The 12,455-nt window shown below is 38.8% G+C and overlaps 1 protein-coding gene across 2 annotated transcripts in view; it reads left to right on the plus strand.

Annotated features, from left to right (window-relative positions):
* Positions 1–12,455, plus strand: part of SPIDR (scaffold protein involved in DNA repair) — a 193,696-nt gene that overhangs the window by 48,037 nt on the left and 133,204 nt on the right. Inside the window, exons 2-3 of one of the 2 annotated variants that reach the window (XM_064385705.1) lie at positions 101–259; positions 3,764–4,020. In XM_064385705.1, the coding sequence (XP_064241775.1) occupies positions 158–259; positions 3,764–4,020 (359 nt within the window). In that variant the 5' untranslated portion in view covers positions 101–157. The remainder of the gene's footprint in view (positions 1–100; positions 260–3,763; positions 4,021–12,455) is intronic. The other variant, XM_064385696.1, reaches the window with a different exon arrangement.

Raw genomic sequence — 12,455 nt, forward strand, 5'->3', positions numbered from 1 at the left:
CAATTTTATTGATAAGAAATATCGAGTGCTTATTTAACTCATCAAATACAGATATTGCTTGCTTCCATCACTACTGAAGTGAAAAGGTGATTTTTTTCAGACCTTTTAGAAGCAAACACTGTGAAGATTGCCAAGGTACTGCCAGAGAACTCACAGGATGTTCAAGGTGAAGCAAGAGGTTGCTGAAGCAAATCTCTTGAGGATGAGGGAGGGAGTACTTGGTCACAGAAGTAACAGCATGGTATCTTCTGTGCTGCAGGTGTGCAAAATCTATGTGCTTATGGATGCCATGTTCATTCCACTGAAGTCAAGAGTTTTGTCTTTGAACACTTCGGGTTAGGATTTTAGAATTTCTGTGGTTGTTTTTTTGTTTTGTTTTTTTTTTGTTCTTAGTGAATGCAAATCGACACGGGTAAACATATATTCTTTAGCAATCTTAACTGCTTAGTTGGGAAGGTATTTGCTGTTTCTCATTTTGATTTCTAATTTTACATGTGTACTCTTTGTTAACTAGTACCTGTGAGTGCTGTCAAAAATACATAATTAATTAATTAATCTTGAGAGCTCTTTCTTTTTTGATGTGTTTTGATTTAAAAATGCTTAACCTTAAAATATTGGGTTCTGGTTGCTCCAATACAGTACTCAGTGACTTCTTTGCTTTCCTATAGTCAAATCTTGACAGAAAAAAAAATGGCAATAGTCTGTGCATTTATACTTCTCATTTTCCCTTAAAAGAAAGAGCCATTAAAGGGGAGCATTTATAGTTTTTCAGATGACACATTCACAGAGAAAATAGATTTATTTTAAAATCAAACAAAATGAACTGTATTTATTGTTTTAGTGATAAAAATTGAGGTCAACCCCTGAATTTTTTTTTCAGTCAGATCCTGAATATAGACAAATGGCTGGCATGATATAAAAGAGGGTGTTGTGAAAAGGCCATCATTGGAAATATACCTATATCTTAGTGAACAGTCTACTACAGATTATTTGGAGGTATTGGAATATATGGGAGACAGTCATGAAAATCCCCTGGATTGGGAATGATTACTTTGGGATCAGGGGTCAGAGGAAGAAATTGAGGTGGGGAAACTGAGGCTGTGTGTAGTGGGAAGCATTGTACTTTCAGCCACTGTAACCAAAATTACTGTGTTTCAAAATAATAAGCCATGTAGGAAAACAGTTTTATTTGGACAATTCTTTGTGCGTAGCAGTGGTGCTCTTCTGAAACTCTAATGATATTATTGGGGATATTATTTTTAAAAAATCAACAAAATAACCACAAAACTCTTAAAAATTGTTCTTCGTGATGTTTAAGATATTGATAAAAAATGAACAATTTCTTCACTATTTATCAATTATTGTTTTAAAGTGAATCAAATAAGTAATTTTTTGCCAGTTTTCCCTACCATATTGTTGGTAGGTTTGCCAGCTTGTTTACTGGATACTTGAAAAATCATGTTTGATGTTTTGAAAATATTTTTCCCTTTAGACTAGAATTCTGAGGATGGATACAATTAAAAAATACACAGAATTGGAGGGCTAAGTTTTTGTTCTTTGTTTTTCTTCTCCATTTTTACAGTTTCCTCTTTTAAGAAAAATTTCCAACTGACCAATTAAAAAACCATCAACAACAAAAAAAAAAACACTAACAAGCAAACAAAACAAAAACCCCAAAGTATGGTTTCCTTGGGGAGGATCAGTCTAAACAAGTACACAGTAATAAATATTAGCAGAAATTATTTATTAGACAACCTTTAGTTAGGAAAGCTTCTTAACGCTTAAACAGTCAGTGGGATTAAAACGTGCTTAATTTGGAGCACTTCCCAAGGGCTTTTCTCATTTACATTTCACTTGCTCAGAGAACTTCAGGTTCACATCATTTTTTTAGGTGCAGTGGCTATTTGAGAAAAATTAAAGCATTCCTAAAGCAAATGAATGCATTGGAATGGTGTTTTAAGAATGAAGTGCTTGCTTACTGCTTTCAGAGTCTTTGAAATCTTTTATTTCTGGCTCATTTCCAGTATGGAAGGAGTTTGTTTTCAGAGAAATATTGTTGCCAAGGGACAGATGTTGACTGTGTTGTGTTTAAAGCAGACTGATATTAATTACATTCTTTTAGCTATTCTACTTCTCTGGATAACTTTAAAAGGTCCTTCCAATTTCCAGAGTACTTAGGTAAGCTCTCAGAACATGAACACAGTGTCTCGGCATTTACGTGAAAAATGTATCAGAACTGGCAAGAGCTGAACTTATTTTTGTGCACAGTTGAGAAATGCTGTTTTCAGATGATTACACTAATTAATAACATGGAACAGCTTTAACAAATTTAGTGAATGCTGTGATTTCCCTCCCTTTCTTGTTTTGCCTTTCAAGTATTTATCTGAGCCAGTTGTCAAACAACCTGTGTGGAGCACTACTTACTGCATTTTACCAGAGGAATGGGGTAATTTTTTTCTGTGATTGAGGCAACATGATCTGGAGCAATGTCAGCCTTTGGGGTTTCCCAGTTTCCCACTGATAATGCAAAGTTAATGTTTTATGTTTGGCGTTTTGGTTCTTTCAAGGATCAATCTGAGTAACTTAGCTTGCCTTGTCTACAGTTTTATGCCAGCTTACTTGAGCTGGCCTAGTGCTGGTGGTCCCAGTGACAGGACTGTCACTGCCCCACCAGAACCTGCAGACAGTGTTGGTCTGGTTGTTTTGGGATTTTTTTTTTTTCAATTAGCTCCTGAATACTGAGCCCAGCTCATGTTTCCTAGTCCTCTGCCTATTTTAGTGGTTTAGATCATTTTGTTCTGTACTTGGTAAAATGTCACTTTCCAAGTATTTTTGCTTAATACTCAGTACTTTAAGAAACACTGGGTCAAGAGAACATAATGCATGTAACAGCTGTGCAGAGCCCACCTTAGGGAGCCACCCCAGTAGCCTTAACCTGCTTCTGCAGGAGCCCTAGAGGGGAGTAAAATAAGCTCAGCCAAAGCAGATGAATTTTCCCCCCCCAGCCCTTTTCTCTGCCTTCCATGTCTCTGCAGAGTTGTTTTTTCTGCCCTCTCATCCCTCCTTCAGTGGGATGAGTTCCGTGTGTCCTTTGAGTTTCTGGTAGAAGAGCTCCAGCAAGGTTCTGTGGGGCTGAACTCCAGCCCTACTGGCTCCCAGCCCTGACTGCTGACCCGTGATCCATCCTCCTTGGAGCTACCTGGAGACAGCCCAACAGCTTAGGCTCAACTTTTGAAACCTTCCTGGGAAGCTGGATGTGGATGAAGGCTTGCTTTAGTGTTCAAGATCATGTTTTAACAAAAGGTTACATACTTGTTCACAGCTACAAGCTGTCAGTAGAGGCATGTGTTTCTTCCTTCCATTCAGACTATGGAAGCTGACCTTCCTGTTTGCTTGAATCCCAATATAAAAGCTCTTTTTCTTTCATCTGCCAGTCATGATCCCTGTCACTCATTAGTCTCTCTCTGCTTCTCTCAAAACTTGCTTTAGATAAAAACATTAGCCTAATTCTCCAGACCTGGTTATTTAAAAAATAAAAATGTTACTCATCTCAGTTGTCCTTCAAGAAATGATCCTTAAATTCAGGAGTTGATTTTGACTGACAAAAGATTAATGTACATTTACAGTGAAGTTGTCCAAGTTGTCTTAATAAATTGGCACAAATGCCATTTGTGGGTTACTGGGTAACATAAAACTGCCTACATAAAGCTATACCACCTCATTAGCATTCTGTTCAAATAGCTTTTTGTCTTTACTCATTTAGGCCATTTCAACAGAAATATCTGAGTACTCCTCCGATAATGACAGCGAGGGAGAAGGAGAGGCGACCCTGGCAACCACTGCTCCAGGATCCAGTAAGGGATTACAGCCAGGGTCAGGAGGGGACACGGGGGATGTCACAGCACGGCCGGCCAGCGAGTGGCTGAGGTCAGCACAGGCCCTTCTCCGCACCCCGGGGAAGCAGGCGGGAAAGACCCCCAGAGCCCCCGCCGAGTCGGCCAAGAAGAGGAGGCTACTGAGGTAAATAAACTGTCCACCTTAAGGAATTCTTTTTGCTTGCTTATTCTTAAATTATAAGTGTGAAAAACGCCAATCACTTGTTTTTGGCACTTTTCACAATAAGTAAAACAATACCTGCCAACGTGTTGGAGTGTGTTTCAAGGGTAAACATTTTAGAGATGCAAATAGGAAGAACTTAAAGAATGTAATTTATCTGTAAACAAGCAAAAAAGGCAAGAAAGAATAAATTTAAAATCTCTGGTGAAAGCTCTCAATCTTGAACTCATGTTCAAATTGATTGGTTTTTGCACTTCTAATAATGTCTTACAGATGTGTGAGTGGACATATTCTGTTCTAGCTTCTAATAATTTAATTGCTTTGTGTCTCTCAAGAAAGTCTGCAAAAATGTTGTGCCTCAGGTTTTAGGATTTTTTTTGGTCCTCTCCAGATTTGTCAATGCAAAATTATCCAAAACAATGTAGGAAAGGAGTGGATGAGCAATAGTTCTGAAAAGTGTAGGACAGAGCGTTATGTAGGCAATGGATGGATGTATTCCTAAGGTGAAATTTCAATGTCTGTGACTAAGTTAAATACATTAGAAAAATATGTAACTGCTGCAAGAAAGTAGCCTGAGATGGAGCAGTTGAAGGCTGATGTTCTAGCTAATTACAGTGCAGAAATGGTCACTTCCTATGTTGAATTAATGAAAGTTGTGTTAACTTAAATGGTATATGTGAAGATATGCCTCAAGCTGTGGAGATACAATTACAAATGGTGCTGCTCTACTTCCCTATTGTTGTTTTAACAATGTGCTTCTCTGACAGCTGAATTATGTACAGTAATCAATCAATTACTTAAAAATTAAATATTCACTTAATAGGCGTACCTTATTTTTCTCTGAAATATTCTTGGCTATTTCAAAATGCTCTCTGAGGAAACAGGTTTGGAAGTCCTAATTACTAAGGATGTCTATACTTAAAAGTGCTTTGCTTGTGCAATCAAGCTTTATTTCTTGTCACTTTAGAAAACATGCATACACAGCTGTACTAGGTCAGACCAAAGCTGTAACCCCCAAAAATGCCTTATAGTGGCCAAGAGCAAGTATGTGTGAATGTAATAAAAACAAGACAAGTGTACAGTGGTATTTTGCCCAGATGCTCTTCCAGCTTTAAGCAATTCCTGAGCTGTTTGTTACCATTAGTAGGTTTGTCTTTTTCTAAATTCCAGCTTCATTTTATGACCTTTACTATCAACAGTCTAAATGCAAAAAGTGTTTCATGGGAAAGATACTCTAACACAAGTATATAAGAGAATAGATTGCTTTGAAAACAAACAAAACAACAAGACCAAAACCATCCACAATTATATAGAATGTAATCTGTCTGGAGTGGCCAGAGGAACAGAGCTTACAGGGTTTTTTACCTTCCATCCTGTGGTTCCACTTTGGATTCCTTTGGGAACAGGGAAGCAGGCAGGAAATTCCTTAGTTATGAGTGTTGTTTGTCTAGTTATTTTGCTCATCCAGGTAATTGTCATCTTTTCACTCTTCCTGTTCAGGGCATTAATTCTATGTGTCTCTCCCATCCTTCCTTTTACTGCTGACAGAGAACATTTTCATTGGTGTGATAACAGTGGATGTAAGTTTGCATCCTCAATAGGAAATCCACAGGTTTTCAGTGCTGTGGATTGAAGGCCAGTTCAGTGAAAGGTTTATCAGCTTCTTGATTGATTGACTGACAATCCCTTCTTTGTGGTTAAATAGCTAAAAGCTGCAAAGCAGTCATTTCTCCTTGTCATTTCTCCTTCCTTCCTACCTCTGCTGCAGATCAAGGCTGCAGCAGGAAGAGCAGTGAGCAGGGGAATCATCCTGAAGCTGGATCTGGCCATGAGCTCCCACGCAGATGGGACCATTTGGAACTGCTCAATAGGTGGAAGAGAGCCACGAGTCTCTGCTTAGCTGGGCTCTTTCTCCAGGCCAGTGCCTAGGGAAGCATGGCTGAGCAGAGATGGTGCAGGTGTAGAGCTGCCATCTTCCTGTGGGAATTCCTCTGCAGTAGGTTCAACTCCAAATCCAGACTGTGTTGTGTATGCCCCTTCCGTGGAGGAGTCCTGATGTAGGGTAGAGTAGGTCTCCTCCCATTTTGTTTCCCCTTTAAAGAAAATAGGAAATATTTATATTTTTATATCTCTTTGCTGTTTGACATGCATAAATCTATCTTCAAAAGTAGAGATTCAAAATCTTGCTTCAAAAGTAGAATATTTTCAAGAAATTTTAGCTTATATTTTCTGTAGCAATCTTAGTCATTCTGCAATCTGCATTTTTATTTGCATTGCCTGATTGGAGCTATGCCTCTGTTACATCAATGGGTACATTTTTCTGTGCGACTTCAAAGAAGCCCCCCTAAAATATCCCCTCTAAACCCCCAAATCCCAAGCAAAACCAAACCAAACAAAGAAGAGTCTTAACAGTCTCTGGAAAAATCCAGATAAATTACTTTCTACTGTCCTCTCTTTCTGGAAACCTCCTGGTGCTGAAATGGAAATGGGTTGTTGCCTGGATGGGAGAAAAGAGTATTGTTTATTTGACCCTATTACAGATGCGGTTGTCATACACTACAAAAATTGAGATGCAGCCAAAGCAACAGAAATCTTCAGATGTAAGCTAATTATGGATGATTAAAATATTTTTTTGTGATCCTAGCATTGGAAATTTGACTGTAAGTTCAACACCTTTGAGTGTAAATAAAATGAGAAGCCCATCTATGTCCCCAAATCAACATGCACAATATACAGTGCTGCTGCTGATGAGCCAGATTTGAAGGGGCATGTTGCAATTCTTCTCTGTTAGGGGTTAAGTGGGGTTTTGGAAAACAGTTGATGTCTGAAGACAAGAATGATGTGGTGAAAGCAATTTCTCCCCTGCCATATCTACTGCCAGATTCTCATATGTTTTCTTGTATCCCCTGTAATGTTAGTTTTTGTTTTCAAAAGTGTCCTAAGTAAAGATTATTCTTCTTTCTTCCATGGTCCCTAGGGGAGAGCAGGCAGTCTGGAAGGTGAGGCTTGTCCTTCAGGGGTGTTGGTGGCTCTGAAGAGCTGTGCTGTAGGAGATGCCAGCTTGTCACACTGGAAACAAAGCAGATCATCTCTTGCTCACAACCATCAATGCCACTGCTTGGGAAATCCTCCCCTTAAACACTGGTATTATATGGTTATATAGTTGCCATCCTCTATTTAAACAAGACTGTTGGTGGATGCAGTGGGAATACATAATTTTCCCAGGTGCATTGCCAGATCCATGGCCTTGGACTGCACCTGTGAGCTACTAAGTGAGTTGAGAATTAGGTGCTACTAGTGATACCTGGTACTGAGATGAAGAGCCATGGTCAGGTCAAGAGGAGTTGGGTTTGCATGCTTCTGCCCTTTTTCCATCCCAAAGCTTCAGTATCTCAGCACTTCGTGGGAAAATTATGCAAATTATTTGTAAACCTGAGGGGAGGGAGTGTATATTGCAAAGAACAGTTTTCAAGAAGTTCTTCTTGTTACATTTGAAATGCATGTTAATGCTATGGGGTGAGACGTCTAAACTGTATTAGTTCCAATTCTTTCAAAGTTTCTGTGTGGAAGAACAGAGAAATGTAAAGTATTGCAAGTTTTAACATTTATTTATTACATGGATTAAACAAATAACTGGGTTAAATCAGTATTTGTAGAGAAAAAAACTCAGAGTGCATGTACTCAGTTTCTCTTGTCTGCAAGTAAACCTTTCTTAAATGTTTTCTGAGTCATTTACTTTTTCCATTAAGATTTTTTTTTATTTCCATCAGAAAAAAAAAGTCTGAGGTTATTGTAGGAAATAAATAGCTTAAGTTGTAAAATGTTAACTCTGCGTCTAAATCTGTCACGTTGCAAGAGCTTATAGTTGTGAAGAATAAGTTTTGGCTTTTTGTTTGGTTTTTTAAATTCTTGAGTGGCTGTTTGTAGTTCAAGAGAAACAGGATTTCTCAAGATTTTATTTTAAATTATCTGATATCTGTTTGTATGCAGACCACATACAAATCTGATCAGCTAAAATTAACTTTCATTATCAAAAGAGGAGAAAATTACAGAATGTCCTGGTACTATGTGCAGTAAAATGAAACCCAGTTGTCACATGAGGCCAACTGAGGTCCTGAAAATAAAGGAAATTGCCAAGGGAAGAGGGAGCTGGCACAAAGAAGCAGATTTCTACTCTAAAATTGGGACTGTTCCTTTTTACATGCATCCACAAGTGGCATGAGGGTGTAACAACAACAGACTAGCCATTTGGACAGTCATGTTCTTATGCTAATTTTAACTATTTCTATAACTATTTAACTTTTCTTTGCTAGTGAATTTCTTGTTGAATTAGGAAAATATAAATGAAAGAATATCATGGCTGCAGTACAGATGTACCACTGTCATCACTGGCAGTGTACACAGTAAAATTATTTTGCCCTTAGAGAAAGTTAAAATGTATTTTCTCTTTTAGAAAGTGTAGATGGTTTCACTGGGCCAAATGTTTGGTGCTAATGGGGAAAAAAAGTGCCATTTTGTCATTGGCCACAGCCAGCACAGCTTCATGAGGGAGAAGTCCTGCTTGTAAAACCCTTCTGTGACAGGGTAGCCCACCTAGCTGATCTAGGAAAGCCAGTAGATGTGATCTTTTTGGGCTTTAAAAGCAAAACTTTGGTACTGTCTGTCACAGTACCCTCCACACCAAATGTCCAGACACAGCTGGATAACCATGCTCAGTGATGGGTGAGCAGCTGGCTCACAGGTTGGGCACAAAGGGTTACAGTGAATGGGGTGACATCAGGCTGGGTCTGGTCACTAGTGGGGTTCTGCAGGGCTCCATCCTCAGCCCAGGTCTCTTCAACATCTTCATTAACCAGTGGGGTGCAGGACTCAAAGGACACTAAGTGAGTTTGCCAATGACACTAAAATAGGGAGTGCTGTCAACTCTCTTAAGGGCAAGGAGGCCCTGCAGAGAGACCTTGACAAATGAGAGCACTGGGCAATCACCAACTGCATGAAGTTTAACAAGGGCAAGTGCCAGATTCTGCACCTGAGCAATCCTGGTTCTGTACAGACTGGGGGAATGACTTGCTGGAAGGCAGGGCTGCAGAAAAGGACCTGGGGTCCTGATCACTGGCAATTTGAACATGAGCCAGTGGGGCCTTTTTTATTTCTTTAGCATGAGCCCCATGGAGTGGAAAGGGGTCTAAAGGAACAGCTGAGTGTCAGTTACTTCACCAGTTAATGTGAAAGTAGGAGAGAAGATTTCTCCTTGCTTTGAAATGAGAGAAGATGGAAATTGACCAATCTTGAGACGGGGATATATATGTGCTTTGAATTCTATGGAGTCCTGTACATACTGTGTACAAGAAGACAGCTGAGTAAAGAGTGTTGACTTCAAGTTAAGTCTGTGAAGGAGTAAACGTGGATGAATAGGGGGTTATTTTTGGTAAGTGCCCTGCTGAATGAAAACCTTACTAAATAAACACAAGGAGATCTCCAACACTTCAGAAAGATTGAAAATTACTTTTCAAAGCACAGCAGACTCACTAATGCTCTTTTGTTGTTGCTTTCTATTAACCTCACTGGAGCTGGGAGGTAGGAACCAGCCTGGAAGTCACAGATCAGGCTCAGTATTACTTTTTGGTCATAGCTGTCACAAAACTTGCTAAGTCTTGCTATTAAATTTTGTGGGTAGGGCAGCTACCAGAACATGAGCTGTTATACAGGATGCTGAGTTTTCTTATGGTCATCAAAGCTGTTTTTCATGTGGATATTGTTGGACATAGACAGTAAAGGCAATGTGTTGTTTTAAATAGAGTATTTCAACAAGCTCAGATTTAGTATGGAAATAGGACATGAATTGCTGCTTTTAAATCTGTCTGACTTCAGGGAATTAAAGAAACAAAATAGTTGTACTGGAAGTTTTGTGATTAAAAATAAAAAGGTTGTGGGCAGTAGAGATTGTATCTGAGCAGCTTGATTTCAGCAAACAGCATTTGCATTAACAATTTGCCAAATGTGTTTGATTTGCTCATATTAAAACATTTAGGGGGCAAGTTTGAAATGCTGGTCAGGAAAGTATACATCCTAAACTAATTTTTATTATTTCAATAAAATAGTTTGTTAATTCCCTTGGTTACAGAATTGATACTGTAGTAATCAAAATATATTTGCCAATTACCCCCCAGAAGCTGGCTTACCTCTTACTGCCTAGCCAGGAGTGACTCTGTCTCTGTGTAGTTCACAGTAGCTCACAGTCCATGCACAAGTGATTTACAGTGTAGGCACCTGTACTGTTTTGGAAGGAATGAGTAGTTTTCAAATGCTGTTGTCAGCAAATCTGTTACCTTGTGTACCAGAAATCACCTTTTCCTTTGTTTTATGTGTTTGAGCTACAAAGGGGGTTGACCTGCTGGGTTGCAGTGGTGTTTAACCTCCTTTGTTTCTACCTTTTTTAAAGAAACAAACCATAAAGTACCAACTGTTGCTCTGGCCATACAAAGTCTTTTTCTTCAGGGCATGTCCTTGAACTGTGTTTTCTAATTGCATGAGCTACGAAACAATATAAAAACAACATTTCTGATGACCAGCTGAAAGCCTCTCATGAATGCATTCTTAGTTATATTTTATGTTCTGCAACCAAGCAGATGCAAACTGCTTTATGGTGTTTTCTGTTTAAACTATTTTTAACCACATTTGGAATGTGAGTGGAAGGATGATGGTTAATAAATATCAGTACACTTAGCACAGAGGGCTACTAAGGAAAGTCAGAGTTTTATTTTTCATGGACGTTTGTGATAACTGGTATCCTAATGCAGTCATGGTCAGCAAATTAGTAATGAAATTGTGAGCATCAGTGGAACCCTCTTGGTAGTATTATCAGGCCTGAAACAGGCATGATGTCTTGCTGTTGAATGCAGTAGCCATGGAATTAGAAACTTGCTTTCTTTCCTTCACACTACAAGGCATTCCTGCCATAGGTGTAACAGTAGTAGGCTTGCAGAAGAGTAGGAACTGATTGACTGAACACAGCAATAGCCCTGTTCAGGATAAAAAGGGGAAATTAGGCTGTAAGCCAGTAATAGCTTCTCTCTTCTGTAGGTACTTTAAGGCTTTCTTGCAATTTGAACAAATAAAATACATTTCTCTCACTGGCATCTGTGGAGTGAATGAAGTAGGAGTACACTCATGTGGAACAGTTTTCTTTCAGCAAAACAAGTGTTTGAGCTACTAACTGTATATTGTATTGCTCCAGTCTGACCAGAGTGCAGATGCATATTCATGCATGCAAGACTTTTAAACAAGCAATCTGAAAATGCATTTTACTGCTGCATTTTTAAGCCTAGCTGAGCTGGCATTTACCAATTCCAGCATGGCTCATGTAGGCCACCCAGCCAAGCTGAATTACACCTGCATCTGAGAATGGTTCCCTGATAAGAAGAGAAACTGGGTCTGTAGAGCTGTTTGCCCACAAGTGTTCTGGTGTGGTAATGCTTCAGTGCTCAAGTTTGGGGGGAAATGTAGATGAACACAGTGTTATCAGCAGAGTAGGTTATCCTGTATGAAGTTTTGTGCTTGGCTGTGCTGCTCTTGGAACCAAAGCTTCCATTGCACTTCTGTATTAGTTGTCAGTCTTAAAAGTCCTTGCTGAAACCAGTATTAAACAAGGTTGTTTAAGCTTACTTGGAACTTCACTGAAGCCCAGTATTTTCTAAGCATTTTTGTTTGTTTTCCTTCTTAATATAGCATGGTTCATAGCTTGATAAGTGTGGGTTCATAGCTTGTTAAGTCTGGGTTCTCTATTTTGAGGCTTTGGGGATTTTCTTCCTCTGAGTTTCTTTCCTCTCTGTCTGACACTGGCCATAGAGATGTAGCAATGTAAACTGCAAAACTTCTATAGGTCATTTTGGCTTAAATAAGGTTTTTGTAGTTCAGAGTTCATTCTGTGAAATACTACTTACATGTTTAGCCACTGCATCTGAAAATTCTTCTGATGCTTATAATTTTGCAAAGGATATTGTTGTTCATTAAAAATTCAGCTGACACTGCTACCTGCTTTTTATATAATGTGTTGACTTGTCTGTAGATGAAATTGCTTAATAACTGGTAACCGAAAAGAGATATTTTTTTTTACAACTCACCTGAAGTCCTGCTTAGCCTCTTTAGCTCTTCTCAGTTTCCATATGTGTGTCTTCCCAGTTTCACATTTATTATCTGAGCCTTACCAAGCTATTTGTCTTTTTTAACTAAGCCAAAAAATGTTCATAACGTGTGCAAACTGTCATAAGGTGGTTGTATGCTATCTCTGTTGATTTCTAAACTAATTTAACTCAAGGACACATTTCACCTTGGTAGAAATCTTTATTAATATTTTTGGTAGTACTTGTGGAGAAACTTTACACTGCAACAAAAGAATG

Source organism: Passer domesticus, chromosome 1, assembly GCF_036417665.1.
Source record: "Passer domesticus isolate bPasDom1 chromosome 1, bPasDom1.hap1, whole genome shotgun sequence".
Taxonomy (NCBI): Eukaryota; Metazoa; Chordata; class Aves; order Passeriformes; family Passeridae; genus Passer; species Passer domesticus.